The 18,748-nt window shown below is 40.1% G+C and overlaps 2 protein-coding genes across 4 annotated transcripts; both read left to right on the forward strand.

Annotated features, from left to right (window-relative positions):
• The first annotated feature begins 4,052 nt into the window (after positions 1 to 4,052).
• LOC103706459 (uncharacterized) lies at positions 4,053 to 4,843 on the forward strand. Its single transcript, XM_008790559.5, has one exon. The coding sequence runs from the start codon at positions 4,127 to 4,129 to the stop codon at positions 4,535 to 4,537; it is 411 nt and encodes a 136-aa protein (XP_008788781.3). The 5' UTR covers positions 4,053 to 4,126; the 3' UTR covers positions 4,538 to 4,843.
• A 3,134-nt stretch (positions 4,844 to 7,977) lies between these two features.
• LOC103706458 (RAF-like serine/threonine-protein kinase 20) lies at positions 7,978 to 17,775 on the forward strand. 3 transcript variants are annotated; one of them, XM_008790558.6, is made up of 10 exons: positions 7,978 to 8,807; positions 8,883 to 10,793; positions 10,916 to 11,100; positions 11,167 to 11,238; positions 11,342 to 11,494; positions 11,576 to 11,739; positions 11,856 to 12,003; positions 16,607 to 16,729; positions 16,963 to 17,050; positions 17,151 to 17,775. In XM_008790558.6, exons 1-10 carry the CDS (start codon positions 8,246 to 8,248, stop codon positions 17,360 to 17,362), a joined length of 3,618 nt encoding a protein of 1,205 aa, XP_008788780.4. In that variant the 5' UTR covers positions 7,978 to 8,245; the 3' UTR covers positions 17,363 to 17,775. The 3 variants fall into 3 exon arrangements, 2 of the variants coding, with proteins under 2 accessions (XP_008788780.4, XP_008788779.4); XR_003385612.4 differs by having other exon boundaries at positions 7,999 to 10,793; positions 17,151 to 17,413; positions 17,513 to 17,775; XM_008790557.6 differs by having other exon boundaries at positions 7,978 to 10,793.
• The last annotated feature ends 973 nt before the right edge of the window (positions 17,776 to 18,748 follow it).

Consider the following 18,748-nt stretch of genomic DNA (forward strand, 5'->3'; position numbering starts at 1 on the left):
TGTATAAATACATCCAGTCGCATCTGCCAACAATATATCCCAAAGATAAATTGGTAAATCCAGTGAAGTATCCCACATTTCAGATTTTCTATATCTAGCTGTATAAGAAACTATCAAATCAGCTGCCTGATTGGCTCCTACAAAAACATGCTGAATTATACCTAATATAATACTCAATGTAAGTCTCCAAATAATCTATTAGCAGGATGAGTTTATTGGGTTAGTGCAGCTGTCTACATTAAATCCAATTATTAGATGGATCAGACTCAGTGGACCAATCGAATAGTTACTTGCCACATTATTCTTTTGTATTTAAATATTTTAAGATCAAATGAGAGGCACCTGTTACATATGCCCTGGGATCTGGTCCACATAATAATTTCTCCAGCATGAACGACCCCATCTCACTAAACCAATGTTGGGATCCCATGGGCTGGTGTGGACCTAGAAAATATTGCTCCATGCGATGAGAGGACCGGCTTGAGCTCATCTATTAGATCTAAGGACATGATAGTTTTACAATACATGAGCTACATGGACAATGCATAAACTAATCAAACTAAATGATTAGTATTATTGCAAATACTAGAAACGTCTTTCTTATTTTCTATCAGGAAAAATTAAATATGTTATTGCTATCAACTTTAATTTCGTTCATCAATTAGAACTTGGTCATTTCAGTGAAAAGGACCGCAGAAGTCTATTGTTTTGTAGTGTTGTTGCGTAACAATCGTGGATGCTTTTGACCACCTTCAAGCCTTAAAAAGACGTGATGCCTAGGAATGACGCCATGGAAAAATAAAATATCTGATCGAGGACGTGTACACTGTAGAACAGGCACTTGCCTGGAAATTTACGCTTCCACATCCCTATTTCAATGCTTAAGGAAGCCCCATCACATCTATATTTGTTTGAAAGATAGACGTATTCGCAGTTGCCCAAATCAAGACGCCATACCATCCCCTTCACATTGAAAGAAGATTTCTCTTATCATTATAATGAAAATTTGAGTATTTCAATTCCATTACCATTTGATCTTATATTTAATATTTTTTTGATTTTCAAATACCAGAGTAAAGGCTGTCTCTTGGTAACTTGGATCGCATTCTAGACATTCCAGATATTTTCTTTTGTATAATAAAAAAATTTATTAGTTGGATCGGAGCTGCTAATAAATTTATCCTAGAGCATATTGCTATTATACATAAAAAGACCAAAAAGAAGAAAAAAGATATTACTATTACATATATTGCTTTATGGCTGGACTGGTTCATGATGGATACAAACCAACTAATAATTTCTTGAATAACAACAATGTACAACATGCTAATTTGAAATTAATAAAAAAGAAACAATGCAAAAATCTTGACCACTTGATAAAGAAAACACTTTCAAGTAGTCACTTAACCATTAAAGAGAGATGACATCTCAACCCATAGCATTAAATAAGGAAGAAAATATCTGCAACTTGCACACAAGTGCCTACTAGATAAAAAAAAATTTAGCATTTTGTCTAATTAGTGATTCTATACAAAAATTCAAATAAAATAAACCTGCCATAAGAAATTCTTCGATATTTTCAAAGAATATCTAATTTTGAGAGGTAATATGAGGTTAAACAAGAAAATGGTAAGGACAATAACTTCTTGGTAAGATCTGCTACATAAACACACTTGTATATACCTTGCACCAATATGAAGTGTGAATTCCAACCTTTGCTCGAGGAGAGGATTTTATTCATACTACAAATATGTCAAAGATACTCACATGCATATAACAGTATACTTTTCTTAGTATCTGTTTTAGGGTTCTCCCCTCTTTTTTTGGTTGATACTTCTCGCGACTTTTTGACCAATTTTGAACGAGAAATCATATCCATTTTTCATAGAAAGATTTTCTAAGAGGATGTTTTCCAACAACCATATATTGCAAGTGCCATTCATGTTTCTGAAATTTTTATTTTTTTGGAAATTGATTCCGGTGGTTTTGTTCATGCTATAAAAAATGGCCCACAAATTGTTATGGGGCCAAAAGGAAACTCTAATCCTATTTGAATTGATTGCATTACAATAACTACAATAGCCGTATGATGGTATGATCAAAAATATTCAAAATGTTAGTATTTTTTTACCAAACAATATGTCATTTCCAAAACTTGGAGAACTTTTGCGAAATAATAGCCTGGCATAACATTGTAACAGTCAATAAAGTTTTCTTAAGTCCAAATTATACAGTTAAAATTAGCATCAATAATAAAACCTTGCTTCCAACCTTTTCTGAAAATTAAAATACAAAAAGCATAAAGAAAAGGCCACATCATTAAGCAACTTCTACGCAATTGTCCTGCTAAATGCTAAGTTCTGGAAGTTAGCATTTGCGTCAGCTACATTATGCGCGGCCAAGCAGCGTTTTCCAACGAGAAAGCTCCGCGTTTTTTCTTGTGGACTCTGGTCAAAGTTTCTTTCCGAGGAACTTCCGAGCCACTTCCCTCGAGGCTAGCAATCGCGCTGCGAAGAAGCCTTTTGGCGAGGATAAGCCTTAGGACGCTGCAAGGAACTTTCTCTTTAGAATATACTCAAACACTTGGTACCATTTTCCCTTTCCTAATCGCATGGGGCGTGCATCCAAGAAATTATCATAAATAATATATTTTGTCCACTCTCGAACTCACACCCTACTGCCTTCGGTTGTTTTTTTTTTTTTTAAATATTATTATACAACGGCGACTCGTACAAGTACATTTAGAAAAATTAGAAAAAAAATTGATAGAAAAAAAAAAGACCCAAGACTCTTCAACTCGTACGAGTACATTTAGAAAAATTAGAAAAAAATTGATAGAAAAAAAACAGACCCTAGACTCTTCAAAAAAAATTTTCTGGTGCATATCCAATGAGCAACACTATTTCGTAATTATCTCGAGAAAAAAAAATTCTCCTCAAGTGAAAATTTTAGTTACCGAAAAATTTAATGCAGGGCGACTCTGTTTAATGGGAGGCTAATACAGCAACTAACTGGATCACGTTCTATGTGGCCCAACACTCAAAATTTTTTTTGGATGAATTAGGCGGAGGGTGGTTCTATATACACCCCCCCTATTGCTCAGGACACCCCCCCAAAAATTAAAAAAAAATTAAATACTCTCTACACCCCCCCATTTGCTAAGGACACCCCTAAAAAATTAAAAATTTCTAAATTACCCCCCACCCTCCCCACCCCCTCACCTAAATTGCTCTCTACACCCCCCAAACCCCCCCACCCCACCCCACCCCGGTCTTCCCCTCCAAAACACCTCGCCAACGCCCAAAACCCCCCGTTCCCCCTTCTCCCTCTCGTCGCCGGCATTCTCCCGATCTCCGACCACCTCGCCGGCTTCTCCCGGAACCACCTCGCCGGCTTCTCCCGAAATTTTTTTTTTTCACGGTTCGTGCTCCGTTCGGCACTGGATCGCCGAACAAAAGGCTTCTGTTCGGCTGAACAGTGCCGGACAGAAGCCTTCTGTTCGGCACTGTGCAGCCGAACAGATCTGTTCGGTTGAGGGTTGCCGAACAGAAGGCTTCTGTTCGGCACTGTTCAGCCGAACAGTAGCCTTTTGTTCGGCGATCCAGTGCCGAACGGAGCACGAACCGTGAAAAAAAAAAAATTCGGGAGAAGCCGGCGAGGTGGTTCCGGGAGAAGCCGGCGAGGTGGTCGGAGATCGGGAGAATGCCGGCGACGAGAGGGAGAAGGGGGAACGGGGGAGGAGGGGTTTAAGGGGGGTTTGAGGGGTATTTTTTTTTTTTCTTTTCAAAACGAAACGGAGGAGGAGGAAGGGGGGGTGTATGAGAAAATTTCAAGGGCAATATGGTAATTACACTAAAGGTTAGTTTGGGTACTTTCTTTTTTGTTTTTGGGGGGTGTCCTGAGCAATAGGGGGGGTGTATATAGAACTACCCTTAGGCGGATGTTCTCACCCTCCCATTTTTCCTAAATTACCCAAACTACCCTCGCAGCTCGCTTGGACGCGGTAAAACCATCGCCCCGCCCATGGAGTCGCCGTTACTCCGCCCGTCCTTATCCGTCTATATATTCCCAAACGCCCGGGGCATCTCTCTCGATTCCCTTCTCCCAAACCCCAAACCTAAATACGATGGATTACGAGCCCTCCTCCCCCTCCTCGCCGTCGTCTCTCAAGCAGAAGCTCCGGTCCTCGATCTGCTTCTCCTGCTGCTTCCGCAGCGCGGCCGGCGAGGACCCGGTTTCCGGCGCCGCCGACGAGGAGCGGCCGCTGTCGCTGATCCGGACGTCGTCGGTGTGGCTCCGTTCCAAGGCGCAGGAGCTACCGGAGATCAAGAACCGGTGCCGGGGCATCATCTCGCGGATGGGGCCGCAGCGTCGACACTCCGGGGACTTCAGGTACGACCCCCTCAGCTACGCGCTCAACTTCGACGAGGGGTTCGAGGACAACGCGCTCGCCGACGAGGAGTTCCGGTCCCGGAACTTCTCCTCCCGCCTCCCGGCGTCCTCCCCGCCGCCCAGCGCCGTCGGAATCGCGTGCTAGGATTCTCCGCCGCGTTTCTTTTCTTTATCCAACTCCTCGATCCGACCGTGTGTTGTGCGTAAATATCCGTGCTCCCAGATCTGGCTTTAATTTGTAAACTTTTCCAAATCTTTGAGCCTCTTTAGCTTTCAAACAAGTCTCTCTAGTCTGCTCTTTTTTCTGTCCGTGGTTTTATTAATTCTGGGTTCTGCCAACGTGCGCCGCAGAGGGTTGGGTGTTCGTCCGCCTGCCATGGACGGGCAGATCCTGGAGCTGTACAATTTTTGTTGTATATCTTATCATTCAATCAATCAAAAAAGTTTGCTACGTGAGAAGGAATCTATGAATTAAAGAAGAAGAGGAATTTATTTAATATTGAGTACACTGGGGGACCAGCCCATCTATTATTTTTTTTTCGGTGACAGCAGGATCTCCCATGTGCAATGGTTGTAATGCCGTTTGGAGAGCTTTTAGAGAGCTTTTTGGCCCTCTAAAAATATTTTTGGATAAAAAATAATATTTAATAAAAATTTTTAAAAATTATTTTAATTTTTTTAAAAAGCTAAAAACAGCATTTTAGAAGAAACTTTCGAAAAAATTATTTTAAATTTTATCGAAAAATTATTTTTTTATCAAAATATTCAAATGAAGAAGAGCAATATTTTTAGAATTTAACATATTTTCTTGTCCACTTTAATTTTTCTCCTCAATTTCTCTTTTTATTCGGAATTCAAATCCATATTCAAGTGAATTATGCATTCACATGAGACATGTTAGGTGTGGATTATGTCCAAGTATTAGAATCTATTTTTTCAAAATTGTAGAATATGTTTCCATCCATTTTTTTCAAAAAATATAAAAATAATTGATTCGAAATCAGAATATTCGATTATTAAACAAAGAGGGATGATCACTGAGATAAACCCTAACTTACGTTAACATTCAATTACACAATAAAAAATTAGAGACGAGGCGTCTCACTATCGATTGTGGAAGATAATTTGTAATGCCATTTGAATTGGCCCATGTTCCATTTGTAAAGCAACTAATAAAAATTAGAATGTTCATGTTCCATTTGAAATGCCCCTTCTACAGTCATGGAAAAGATCAAGCCATGCATCCATGACTCCCATATATAATAATAACGAAGCCCTTCTACACTCAAGCCATATGCCCATGAGACAATGTATAACAATAACAAGCTTCTTTGCAAATTTTTTTTAGACCTTATTTTGAGCGGAGGAGCTCAACCACTAACATCCATCAAGATAATAAAAAAGAAGCATGGAGAGATGCATCCCATACAACACATTGATCACCAGCTGTTAAATAGCTTAGACTTTCATGTTAAGACCTTCTTAGTTTTTTTTTCCCTTTTTTTTTGTATCTAGTTAGTACTAGGCAGCATTAGTGCTACATTATCTAGACCTACTCTTCTCATAGTAAAGAAAATTGAATTCAATACGGCTTTGTTTTGAAGCAATTTAATATATTATAGATCTCAATGATTGTTGATTCATTTCAATGATAATTAATGTCGTATGTAGATTAGTCCACTTATACATTTTCATCATTAGGTGCTATTGCATTAGCATGCAATTGCAAGGATTCAAGGGATCATTTAGTAAGTCATAAATTTGTTACAATAGTCCTCACCATCTTTTATTCATCTTGTTCCCTCAATGGAGCAAGCTGCAAGGAGATCATTTATCCTCTTATTTACTTACAGCAGATTGAAAAGGAGCTACTTAAAGATGATATTTTTGGATATATTTCTTGACAGTTGACATTCACTTTTGGAATTAGATAATAGCTGTTCTCTTTTCCGTGTTAGAACCCTTCATTACATTATAAAGGTAACTACCAATTTGAAGACAGTGATTTACACAAATATAGGATGGCCATTACAAAGTAGTAATAAAATGGTGATAGTGTTATCATTTGTTCAAGAATCCCAGAAAAACTATGCTTCAAATTTTTTACAACATTATTTAAAAAAATCAAATGCATTCAGAAGTTATTACTATAAACTGGCTGCTATAATCTATCAACAAAAATGATCTACAATGGTCATCCACGTACCACTAAATATCTGAAATCTGAAATGATGTTATTAGAACAGTTACATTAGCTGCCAATTTTCGATCCATTTGTAGATTCTTTTTTAGGCGCCATTTGGTTTGGGAAAATTTAATATAAAAAATTAAATTTTGTATCACATCATCATATTTGATATACAATCTAAAAGATGGTACTTATTATAAATCTTACCCCCACTTATATTATATTAATATTATATTATTATACTATAGTTAATATTAATCATATTAACATATGTATTATATTAATATATTATAAATATACTAATATATTGATTACTAGTATTATAAATAATAATATATTTAATATATCAATATATTTATTAATGAATATTTAATTATTAATAATTAAATAAAAATAATTTAATAATTATCAATAAATATTACATAGGATTTACTAATAATTAATATATTTATTTATATATTAAAACATACTAAAATTTATTTATAATAAGAATTATATTTTTGATATATATAACTAATTTAAAAATATTTATTAACTTATGTTAATATATTTCGATATCTAAAATAGCCAATGTTGATAATATTTATATATGTGGACCATAAATGGCTAATAAATAGATCGAGAAAAAAATGTTATTATTTAAATTTTTAGTTCAAGAATATTGTTGAAATTTGACAATATTTTTATTGAAGATTACTTCTAATCAAACATAGTAATCTCTTTTTTATATAATTTTTTCACCAACCAAACATGATAAATTTGATCTTCCTCTGTAATTATTTTTTCAAATAAATAACTTTTAAGAATTGTAATCTGACATGCCTCAACCATACAAATTCTAAGAGCTTGTTTGGTTCGCAAGAAGAAGAGCGAAAAGTATAGTCAACGAAAAAAAGAAGAAATATTTTATATTTGGTTAGATTTTTTTAAAAAAATAGACGAGAAAATAGTTTTTTCATGAAATTGAGATTTTCATAAGAAAGAATGATTACCGTAAGATATGAGAAAATCCAATTTTTATTTCTAGCACCCGAAAAATAAGGTAATTTTCTTAAAAAATATTTTTAAACTTTTAGATAAAATAGAATATAATAAGATACTTTAAAAAATATTTTACATAACTTTTTCGAAAAAATAAATATTCAATTAAATATAAGCTATATTATATTATTTTTTATAATCAACTAAATATGTAAAAAATATATATTAGCCGCAGATTTTTTTTTTTAAAAAAAAATTTGAACGAAGCAAAATTCTTCAAGAAGGAATCGTAATGTAAGAATATTATGGAAAAAAAATGATTAAAATGCCTTCTGAAACTTTTTTTTTGGGACAAGCTAGTCATACCAATCTATTTTGCACCCGTTTTTACTCCAAAAGCTGATCGAAATAAACCCACGAAGGACGTGCGGACAGCTAATACTGTATATAGCTTTTCCAATTCGAGGAAGAGCAAGTGAAAGCCTTCACTTCCACGCTGCTCCCCCCCTCTTTCCCCTCTCCCTCAAATAAATCCTACCGCCATTCAACAGCTCTCTCCACCGCCTCCAAGTCCCGATCCCATCCTCTCTCCTCCAATTCTTGGTTAAATAATAATACGATTCCATTCATTCTTTTTCTCCTAGTTCCGCATCTTCTGCTAGGGTTTCCCAGCTTCCTTCCCCCATGGCCGCCGTTCCCAAGGACCTACGCCCCCGTTCCGGCGATCGGCCCGACGTCGCCGCCGCCGCCGCCGCCGCCGACCACCCCACCGCCTCTTCCTCGCGGAAGGTCAAGCTCCTCTGCAGCTACGGCGGTAAGATCCTTCCCCGCCCCAGCGACGGCGCCCTCCGCTACGCCGGCGGCGACACCCGCATCATCACCGTCCGTCGGGACTCCACCTTCCCGGAGATCGTACGCAAGATGGCCGATGCCTTCGGCGGGCCGACTCTGATCCGCTACCAGTTACCTGGCGAGGACCTCGACAGTCTGGTCTCCGTCTCCAACCCCGAGGACCTCGAGAACATGATGGAGGAATCCGATAAGCTCGCCCAGGACTGCCCTGATGGCTCCATCCCGAAGCTCCGCGTCTTCCTCTTCCCCCCATCCGATCTCTCCGCCAATTCCTCCTCCTCGGATCTCCACGTCGCCGCCCTGCAGTACATCGAGGCCGTCAATGGGCTCAACGACAGCATTGCGAACTTGTCGTCGATGCAAGCCGAGGCTGCTACTGATGGCGGCAATGAAGGTATTTCACCTGCCCTTTTGTCTCCCGCCGCGGTAGCTTCTAACGACCCATCAAGATTGGTTTTTGGGACTGCAGGCGTGCCGGTGGTGCCGATCCCGGATGCTCCTCGCTTGTCATCAGCGCCTTGTTCTAGCGTTCGGGCACAAATCTTGAACTCTAGTCGCTCTGAATTGCCTCCTCCAGTAGCACCTTATGTCCCACAGGGTTATGTAGAAACACAGCATGCCCATATTACGAATCCCCAATCTTTGGGGATGGTGGGAGTACCTCAGCCGGTTAGTGTACTTGGCGTGCCAGCCATGCACACTAACATGGCTCCTCCAACTTCCCAAGTTAATAGCACAGCACCGATCCAGACAAGGGTGGATACTAATTTAGAAGAGAATCCATTTGGAGGAAGGTTAGCACAGCTCCACGGTAATCCAAATTATAAGCCTTTGTCCCAGCTCCCGCCTTTGCCACAAGTTCACTTACAACCACAGAATGGGGAGCAATATGGGTTGGGTCTACCTTTGCCATCATCACAAGGGGAGACAGTGAGATTCGAGGATTGCAACTTTTCCCGGAAACCCTTGCCTTATGCCCATTCTGATACGCATGGGAATGCATCAGGAAGTGCCGTTCCTGAGACTGGCCCAATGCTCCAAAGTCACTCCGCAGAGAGCATGGTAAGGCTGCAGGCGCTGCCAAAAATAGTTATTGGAGCTGTGGCAGGCAGTGGAGTAGAAACCCAGGCTGAGAGTGTTGTTCCCGCGGCGCAGTTAGGGGCCTGTTGGTTCACTCAAGTCCCTGATGAGATACCACGTAATCATGAGAGGCTAGTGCTTCCAAATGCTGCAGATCTTAGTCATGCTAAGGTTTTTGTCCCAGCAGTTTCAGTGGGTCTGCCGGGCAACAAGGAAGCATCAGCATCTTATGGAATGTACATCCCGTCTCCACAATCTCATCATGAAGACTTCTTGCAAGGGCAAGTGCCACAGTCTATGGGGTTACCTCAGTATCATGTTAAACAGGATGTGATCAGCAAGCCATTTGTTGCTGATGCTGGTCCAGTTGGAAAATCAAGTTCTCAGGAAGCAGAGCAGTTAGTCCAAGATTCTGTGCCTGTAGTTTCACATGGCTATGTTAAACCTATCGATGGGATGATGGAAGCACTTCATGCCAGTCCATCTGAGGTTTCTAGTATTCCTGAGCAGTGGAAACCAGCTGTTCCACCTGCTACCAACACACCCAATGATTTAAGATCAAAGAACCCAATTGTTGTAGAGAGCAGTCATCTGGTCAAACCACAAGTTGGAGGAAATGTGATGCCTATTAGCAATGCCTTCATCAATTCTAGAATTATTCCAGATGGAAATACTGGTATTCCAGTTGATCCACTGCCATCTACTTCTTCGGGCATTACTCACTTGCACAATGTTCAGCTGCCAAACAACAGCAGGGTATTAACCACGACGGATAACGATGGAGCATACCCATATTATTTTGAAACAGGGGTTGGACCTGTTATTCCTAATGAACAGTTGCTTGGAGCACCCAAATACTCTTGTACTAACAATTGCGCCTACAGTGATAATACCGTCCATAAAATTCCTAGTTGGGGCCGTAAAAGTGAAGATCTTCAATTCCACCCAAACGAAGTGCCAGATGATGTATCCATGACCGCAGGAAACAATTCTCAGTCACCATTATCTGCCACCGGCAGTTACTCTGGGAATGAGGAACAGTTGGAAGAAAAATTGCCATTGGACTCACTATTTTGCAATGAGGATCCTAGGAAAATTGTGGGGAATATGCATGGGCTGCCACCAAGACCTAAAAGGGTTCCTAGCAAGGAGTCTGTGACTATGAAGTCCACTGAGAACCATTCAGTAAACAGCAAAGGCTCACATGTGGCCATTGTGATAGAGGAAGGTGGTTTTGACCACCCACATAATTCTCTGAACAAGGACTCATGCATGGAACCTGTTCAACCACCCATGACAGGTTTGGTGCTTATTTTCACTTCCCTTACTGGCAATTAATCTTGCATTGTCATGCATTTAGTACTTAAATAATTTGAGTCAATGATTATTATTGTTTCCTTTTGTTGACTAATAAATCTGCAGGAGATGAGCATATTAAGCAAGATGTGGGGGCTTTTACTGAGGGAATAGCGGCATCAACACCCCAGTCATCTGAACCTCCAGTGCCTGACTTCTTTGCTCATGAACCGAAGGAATCTGGTCCTTCATTCAATAAAGGAACTGGGACTATCAAGACTAATTTAAATACAAATGATCACAAGAGTGGGGTATGTAATTATCCTTTGCTCCTATATTCCTAATGTCACTAGGTGCTGAATTGCATCATCATGCAGGTTATGAAGTCCAAACAGTCGGACAAGATTTTGCTTGGATTTCCAAATGCTGATGACATTGGTCGCATGCAGGTTAGGAACTAGACTTCTATGATTACCCGGGTTACATCTTTCATGTCCAATGCTACCAGATGAGCCATGCTTGTTCCTTGTCGTTCTTTTCATAAAATTCCAGATAATAAAGAATAGTGATCTGGAAGAGTTGCGAGAACTGGGTTCTGGAACGTTTGGAACGGTGTATCATGGAAAATGGAGGGGCTCTGATGTTGCAATAAAAAGAATCAATGATAGATATTTTTCTGGGAAGCCATCTGAGCAGGAACGCATGGTCTGTAACTACAATCTGAAGATGTTTCTCATCCTATTATGTACATGTGATTCTTATAGCTATGCTCATGCATGACCTCAGAGGGCTGACTTTTGGAATGAGGCCTGCAAGCTTGCTGACTTGCACCACCCAAATGTTGTGGCTTTTTATGGTGTTGTTCTGGATGGGCCTGGTGGATCTGTTGCAACAGTAACTGAGTACATGGTCAGTGGTTCTCTCCGACATGCTTTGCAGAAGAATGACAAGTATTTCTCCAGCTCCCTTGCATCTTATCTGTGATCATGTTATCAGATGTTACTCTTCCATGAGTGTAGAATATGACTGTAATAGGATGTCATGATTCACTACTGGTTCCGAACAGGCCACTTGATCGACGTAAACGTCTTCTAATTGCAATGGATGTGGCATTTGGAATGGAATACTTGCATAGTAAGAAAATTATACACTTTGACTTGAAAAGTGACAATTTGCTGGTCAACTTAAGGGATCCTCAGCGCCCAATATGCAAGGTATATTTTATAATTAGATAAAATGTTGTCCTGGCTTATTTTGAATGCCATTATGGTGCTGTTCACCTTTTCGTAATTTGAGATCGTTCGATTGTAATGACCAAGGTATTTATTATTAGGATATTCTTGGTTGCTAGAAGTGTGTTTGAACTCAAAATATGACTTGCAACATGTAATCATAATGAAAAAAAGAACAAATTAAAAAAACAATTCTTTTTAAATACACTATTAATCTAATCATAGCTAGACTTAATCACATACCTTGCTATCTCTTCGGAGTAGATGATCTTCAAACAAATTCCATTTATCGATATGCTTGCTAAAGATATTCATCGTGTCTCATGTATATTACCAATTCCAAATTTATTATGCATAAGAACAGAATGCTGCTGTAGTGTGATGAGTGTGAAATCCACCTTCTCATGTTCATGTCTTTTATTGTAAAAAGATGGGAACTCTGGGCACATCCTTGCATGTTGATTGGGATGAGATGGGTGATTGCATGTTGCTATTGCTATTTGATTTGGGGCACACATTTTCTTTTTCTATTTATTTTTGAAATTTGTAGTGTTGAACATATATATAAACCAAGTGCAAAGATGGCGCGGTACTCAAAGGCAATAGGAAAAGCTAAAACAACATGATTTATTGCATTGATCTGAGGAGTGGAAGAGCAAATAGATAATGCAAGGACATTACGGTGACAGTTGTCGTCCATACTTGGAATGGGACAGGTGTCTAGTGCACGTTTCTTCTCCATTTCATGCAGTCTGAAGAGTGTAGATAGAAGGCCTTATCTTGTGTCCAATTAATGTTGGTGGTGTCTCATCAATGAGACATGGGGTTGCCACTTACAGGATGTAGAGGCAAGTTGTGGTTCTTCATTACCAAAAGTTTGGGGCATTATCATAGATAGTTTTGACAAGATGATGTCTGATTTTGAATCTGGTACTTGGGTCTATTGTGCTTAAACAGCCTACTTCAATAGCACAATTATCAAATGCTTAAGGTGCCAGGTTCTATTGGAGCCTGGTTGCAAGGTGCAAAGCGGGATGTATGCCCTGACAAATGACAGGCAAACATGCACATACATACATATACACATCAAATAGGAAAAAGGTACTTAGTCTTTAACTAAATTGCACATATACAGAAACTAATAAAAATAATAACAAAGTCAAACACAAACATCACAGCACACTCAAGCACACACACATTGCAGCACATGACACACACACAAGCACAAACAGTTATTATAGCAAATAAAATATACACAATCACGGTCATCTACGAAGTCAGGCACAATTATGAATTAACCATACAGTCGAAAATGCACATAGAAACAAGGAGGTAGAGAGGGAAAGGAAGGTATAATACTCACACATGCGCACGCGCGCACGCGAACAGATTGAGTGTCCGTTGAGGAATAACGCGGATAGGCCACCAGTTTTCCCTGGTTTCCTTTTTCTTTTCCTGGTCATCCTTCTCTGGCCATCAGAAGCATGACTAAGAAAAGAAAGAGAAAAAGTGGAACAAGAAAAAAGATCACTATCTACCTTATCTTCCAAAGAACAAAAAAGAAAAGGAAGAAGAGCAGGAAGAAGGGAAGAAGAGGAGGACTATACCAGTTGATGCAGTGATGCTAGAAGATCACTGTCTAGCAATGATGAAATCCTAGGTGGTCACCACTTTGGGCTGCCTCTTTTGCCGTTTCTATCTGCCCCTTCTACTTATCTTCTTCAATGAGGACCCTCTTTTTTCTTCTTTTGGCCACTTAATCCTCAAAAGGTTCAATATGAACCTCTGATGGACAGATGGGTTTAACGTAGATAAGGCCCATTATTTTTTTGTTTGAGCTTTTCCTTGAGGCACATGAAAGGCGTGTTTTTGAGTGCCTACATAAACTTCTCTTGCGTTGGGGGAGGCCAGGTGTGCCTTGTACCTAAGTATTGCCTTTCAACAACACAATTTGATGGTTTGCCTTTGCTAGATCCGAGACTGACCCGGTAAGGCTGAATTTTGGTAAAAGCTTTCAACTAGATTACCCTTGGGACCTGACCTGATTATCTGGCTTTATTTGGATTAGTTAGTGTAGCAACCCAGCCCAGCCCAATTTTCTTGGGCTTGTGGGCCGACCCGAAGAGGCCAGCCCAAGGTGACCTTGCCCTATGGCACGATGAAGCAGAGAAGAAGACTCTGATAGGAGTCTTCTACCTCCTCCGCTTCCGGCAGAAATCGGAGACTTCCGAGGCAATCTGTGTTCATCTGGAACTCGGGGACTTTACTTATTTAATCCCTCTTCTCAGATTTTCACCATCGGAATCATCAAGAATAGCCGCCGATTCGAAGCCCTCTTTTCGGGCTTTTTTCCTTGATTCCTCGTCAAAATTTTATGACCAAGCACTCTGAACGGGAGACTATTTAAGAGCTCAAAGATGACATGATGGTTGACTATTTTCAAAGTTGAGTCTCAAGTAAAATAATTTCGAGGACAAAATTATTTTAAGGGGGGAGAATGTAGCAGCCCAGCCCGGCCTAATTTTTTTGGGCTTGTGGGCTGGCCCGAAGAGGCCAACCCAAGGTCACCATGCCTTGTGGCACGATGAAGCAGAAATCAGAGACTTCCTCTGCTTCCGGCAAAAATCGGAGACTTCCAAGGCAATCCGAGTTCATCTAAAACTCGGGGACTTCACCTATTTAATCTCCCTCCTTAGATTTTTACCACCGGAATTGTCAAGAATAGCCACCGATTCCAAGCTCTCTTTTCGGGCTTTCTTCCTCAATTTCTCGTCGGGAAAGGTTGCCGAAGAGCCTCGCTGAACCTAGGTAGGAGTTCTCCATCTTCTCCTCCTCGTTCCTTTGTGATTTGGGCTCTTGTTCCTATGGATTTGAGCTGGCAATCACCAGTGTTCTTTCTGAAACAGAGCACCTCTGTTTCTATTTTCTTCCACTGGCTTTTGGCACCACCGGCGCTAGGTTTTGGCCAGAGATTGCAACCTTTTTCCTTTTCTCTCTTTCCTCTTTCTACTTTCTCTCTCTATAAGGCTTATGGAATCCAGTATCAGGTTCTGTTGACCTGGTCTATGAATCCAAGTTGATCCTCAAAAAGAGGCCCGAAATTGCCTTGGTGCCCGAGTCGCCTGCTAGACCGATCATCTGGCCATCCAGTGTCGATAGAATACACTGATAATGAACTATGTTAAACAACCTTGGCCCTGATCTAGTTCATGCCCTATGATTAATTGATCGAATCGCTCGGGGCTGACCCACCCGAAATCGTCGAACAATTGTCCCTATTTCTTACTATTTTAATTTGAAGTGTCTTCAAAATATCTGCTTCACTGCGCCTGCAATCATCCCAGTCTGGTAGCTTAAGGGTTATAGGATATGACTCTGAAAGAGACGACCATGAACAAGTGAAAATTCAATGTGTCGGCTTAGGAAGGCATTATCAATGGCAGAATTTCCATGTTTTTGCATTACCACACGGAAATAACTGCAGTTATTCCTTTGTGAAGAACATGATCTGATGAAGGATTTATTTCAAAAGAACCTATAGACTTTCTCCATGAAGATATTAGAGACCACTAAATGATAGGGCAGAGGTTGATGATTTTGTTCCCGTAGAGGTTATCTTATCCTTGAGATGAACACATTTCCCATAAAGGAGATATTTATGTAATCTTGAGTGAATTGATGCCGGCTAGTTATGACAACTTGGCATTGATGCCAGCTAGTCATGACAACTTGGCACGGAAGGGCCTGTCATTGTACTTGAAAGACTAGTTCACATGTAGGGAAACCTACCTTCATGGGTACAGTTTAAGCTTATGCTATCATGGACCCAAGCCTCCATTATCCCCTAAAATTAGAAAAATATTTGATGAAAAGAGAAGCTAATTTTTATCATGGAGATACAAGTTGATATCTTAGTCTATAAATTCTAAGTCAAAGATCTATATTGAGGAAGAAGCCAAATCGTCACAAACAGTACAACATTGTTCATATGTTAACCCCTAACACTTTGAGGATGGCTACTATGTCCTTGATATTAAGTGAATAATACTTGAAATATACCTTATTATCACCCATAAACAAGGTTCACCGTCTCAGTACCGGATCCCGTACTGGTGCCATATTAGTACAGTGTCGATGCGGTACAGTATGGATTTTTTTTTGTATACCGAGTGTCGATACGCCACCCATAACCGGATACTGGTACCAAACCAGTATGGTATGGTACGCTCCGTACCGCCCGATACGATGTACCATACCCATAAACATAGGTCTAGTTTACATATCAGGATTTCTCCATTTCTTTTTTTTCCTTTTTTAAATTCCAGAACATATCCTTTCCTTTTTATGCCTCTAGACAATGAGCCATTTGGGTCTAGTATGGTATGTTCTACCAATTTTTTGCAGGCTTGGCATTGAATCAAATTGTGGATTGATTCTTGATTACATGTTTGCATGATATGAAGTTTCTTTTGGGGCACTACTTGCAACAGACTTTCTGCCATATCACTGGATTTGGTGGCTTCCAGTTAAGAGTCAAGACCTTGGCACGATTTTGGGTCTTAATTTGCTCCATGCACCTTTGCAGGTCTGTGACCTTGGCCTTTCTAAAGTGAAATGCCAGACCCTCATCTCTGGGGGAGTGCGAGGAACACTGCCCTGGATGGCTCCAGAACTTCTAAGTGCTAGCAACAGTCTGGTCTCTGAAAAGGTTTGCTGAAACCCCCATCCTTCACATTTGTGGAGCTTATAATATTTTACATTCCCAGCCCCTGTTGAAGTCTCGAGTAGATATGGCCTCGCTTCTGACTGTTATTGGAAACTCTATAGAGGCTTTAGTGATTGGCAACTGAGGATCCATAAAGCTGATTTAAATATTATTGGAGAACACTTGATATGTATGGTTATGGTTGCAGTTAATTTGACTCTCCCTTTTTATCCCAGGTTGATGTGTTCTCTTTTGGGATTGTGATGTGGGAGCTCCTTACAGGTGAAGAGCCATATGCAGACCTGCACTATGGAGCAATCATAGGTAATGTTTTGATCCCGAGAAGTGACAAATTGCCACCATTTATGACCACATCACCAGTGTTTTTTGGTCAAGTGTGATTTAGTGTTGGCCTCCTAAACAGGTGGGATTGTGAGCAACACTCTCCGGCCTCCAGTGCCTGAATCTTGTGACCCTGATTGGAGATCATTGATGGAGCAATGTTGGTCTGCCGAAGCATCAGAGAGACCGAGCTTTACAGAGATTGCTAGCCGGTTGCGTTCCATGGCAGCTACTCTTCCTCCGGATCAGGCTACCCACACCCAGCAGTCCAGGCAGAGAAACACAAATGATTAGGGCTTACACTCGTCTGCTGTGGTGGCATTTATTGACCCGTTTGTTGCCTTTGTATGCAGCCATTTGTAAAATGTAATAGAAGATTGGGTCCGTGGCACTTGTGAAAAGAACTCTCAATTTTTCTTTTTCTTTTTCTTTTCTTTACTACAGGCCCACCTATGTTTCAGTAGACGATTTTGCTCTTCATCAGTTCTCTTTACCGTATGGGCGGTAACTCAGTCTACTCTCAATGGCGGAAGATATTTTGATATGGTTCCATCCTAGTACTTGGTTTGTACATCAATTAAAAGTCTGTAGTGCAATATGCTTGAAAATTTTAAGTTGGATCTACTTCGTTGTTAAAATGCTCATTCTGTAGATACTGCAAGGGTCTTTGGTGTTATCCTGTTGGCAAATGAAAACTTTCCAGGTCATCAATTGGTGCATTACTTGGGCACGCGTGTAATCACTGGTTTGTGGAGCATCCAAGGGATCCAAAATTCTAGTGGCACCCTGTTTCTAACAGCTAGCTTATTTTGAAAGAGAATCAGGTAACTTTGCTAAATAATGTGCTCTTTATCATTCATGTTTAAGCTCTTTTTTGTCTTTTGATGCAAAATTATTACTGCACAAAAGGTTTTTAAGTCGTCAGGGAAAAAACATTATAAACTAAAGGAAAGAATAGATTCTTAAAAAAGAGAGAGAGAAAAGAGTTAAATATATGGCTTAAACTCTCATTCTTTTAAGAATCGTTTTTATTTAATGAAATGGATTTCCTTTTTTCTTTTGCTGTAGGAATTGAGGAGAATAATCAATCTCAATTTTATTTAGGTCCTATCATTTGATGTTGGTACAACCGTGTGGCTGGCGTTCGTTTGATTTACTTGCTCGCTCTTATCATAGAATCAAACTGAACGCAAGTACCCCGCCACCTGTTACCAGCAACCTTTTCCTGCTCCCTTCTCTTTTTCGAAATTTTAAACTTGGAAAGCAAGCGGTCGACTTGGTGATCAAATAATTACTGGCTACAAATATGCGCATTGAGAGTATAAGAGACTCATAAGCCGCAAGGGTGATGATGTTTTTTAGGGTGAAAGAGGGGTGTAGAGGGGTTCACGGGATTGAGTTTTGGGAGGGTAAAAACTTCATTCTTATATTCTTTTTTTTTTTCTTTTTTTTTTGGGTACAACAGCTCCTCACATCAAAGATAGATGAGTTCAATTAAGAAAATCAGAAAATAGAAGTTGGCTAAACGAATAGAGCACGTTCGCGTGGTTCAACCATTAAAGGTCTTTTGAGTTTTTGCAGCAAGATCGTTGCTGCTCGTATAAAGGGACAGTTGGGAGCTTGCCGCCTATCTAAACTAGCGACAGAAACCCTGCTGTCAATTTAGCCTACATTCCGTTA

The sequence above is a fragment of the Phoenix dactylifera genome, chromosome 11 (assembly GCF_051530095.1).
Source record: "Phoenix dactylifera cultivar Ajwa chromosome 11, Ajwa_hap1_PhDact_Kaust_v1.1, whole genome shotgun sequence".
Taxonomy (NCBI): domain Eukaryota; kingdom Viridiplantae; phylum Streptophyta; class Magnoliopsida; order Arecales; family Arecaceae; genus Phoenix; species Phoenix dactylifera.

What these genes read in the sequence shown, in the direction of transcription:
- LOC103706459 (XM_008790559.5), top strand. Translation starts at nt 4,127, where the DNA reads ATGGATTACGAGCCCTCCTCCCCCTCCTCGCCGTCGTCTCTCAAGCAG.
- LOC103706458 (XM_008790557.6), top strand. Translation starts at nt 8,246, where the DNA reads ATGGCCGCCGTTCCCAAGGACCTACGCCCCCGTTCCGGCGATCGGCCC. An exon ending in CAAATGATCACAAGAGTGGG is followed by an intron (nt 11,101 to 11,166) that starts GTATGTAATTAT and finishes ATCATCATGCAG; the next exon opens with GTTATGAAGTCCAAACAGTC. An exon ending in CATCTGAGCAGGAACGCATG is followed by an intron (nt 11,495 to 11,575) that starts GTCTGTAACTAC and finishes GCATGACCTCAG; the next exon opens with AGGGCTGACTTTTGGAATGA.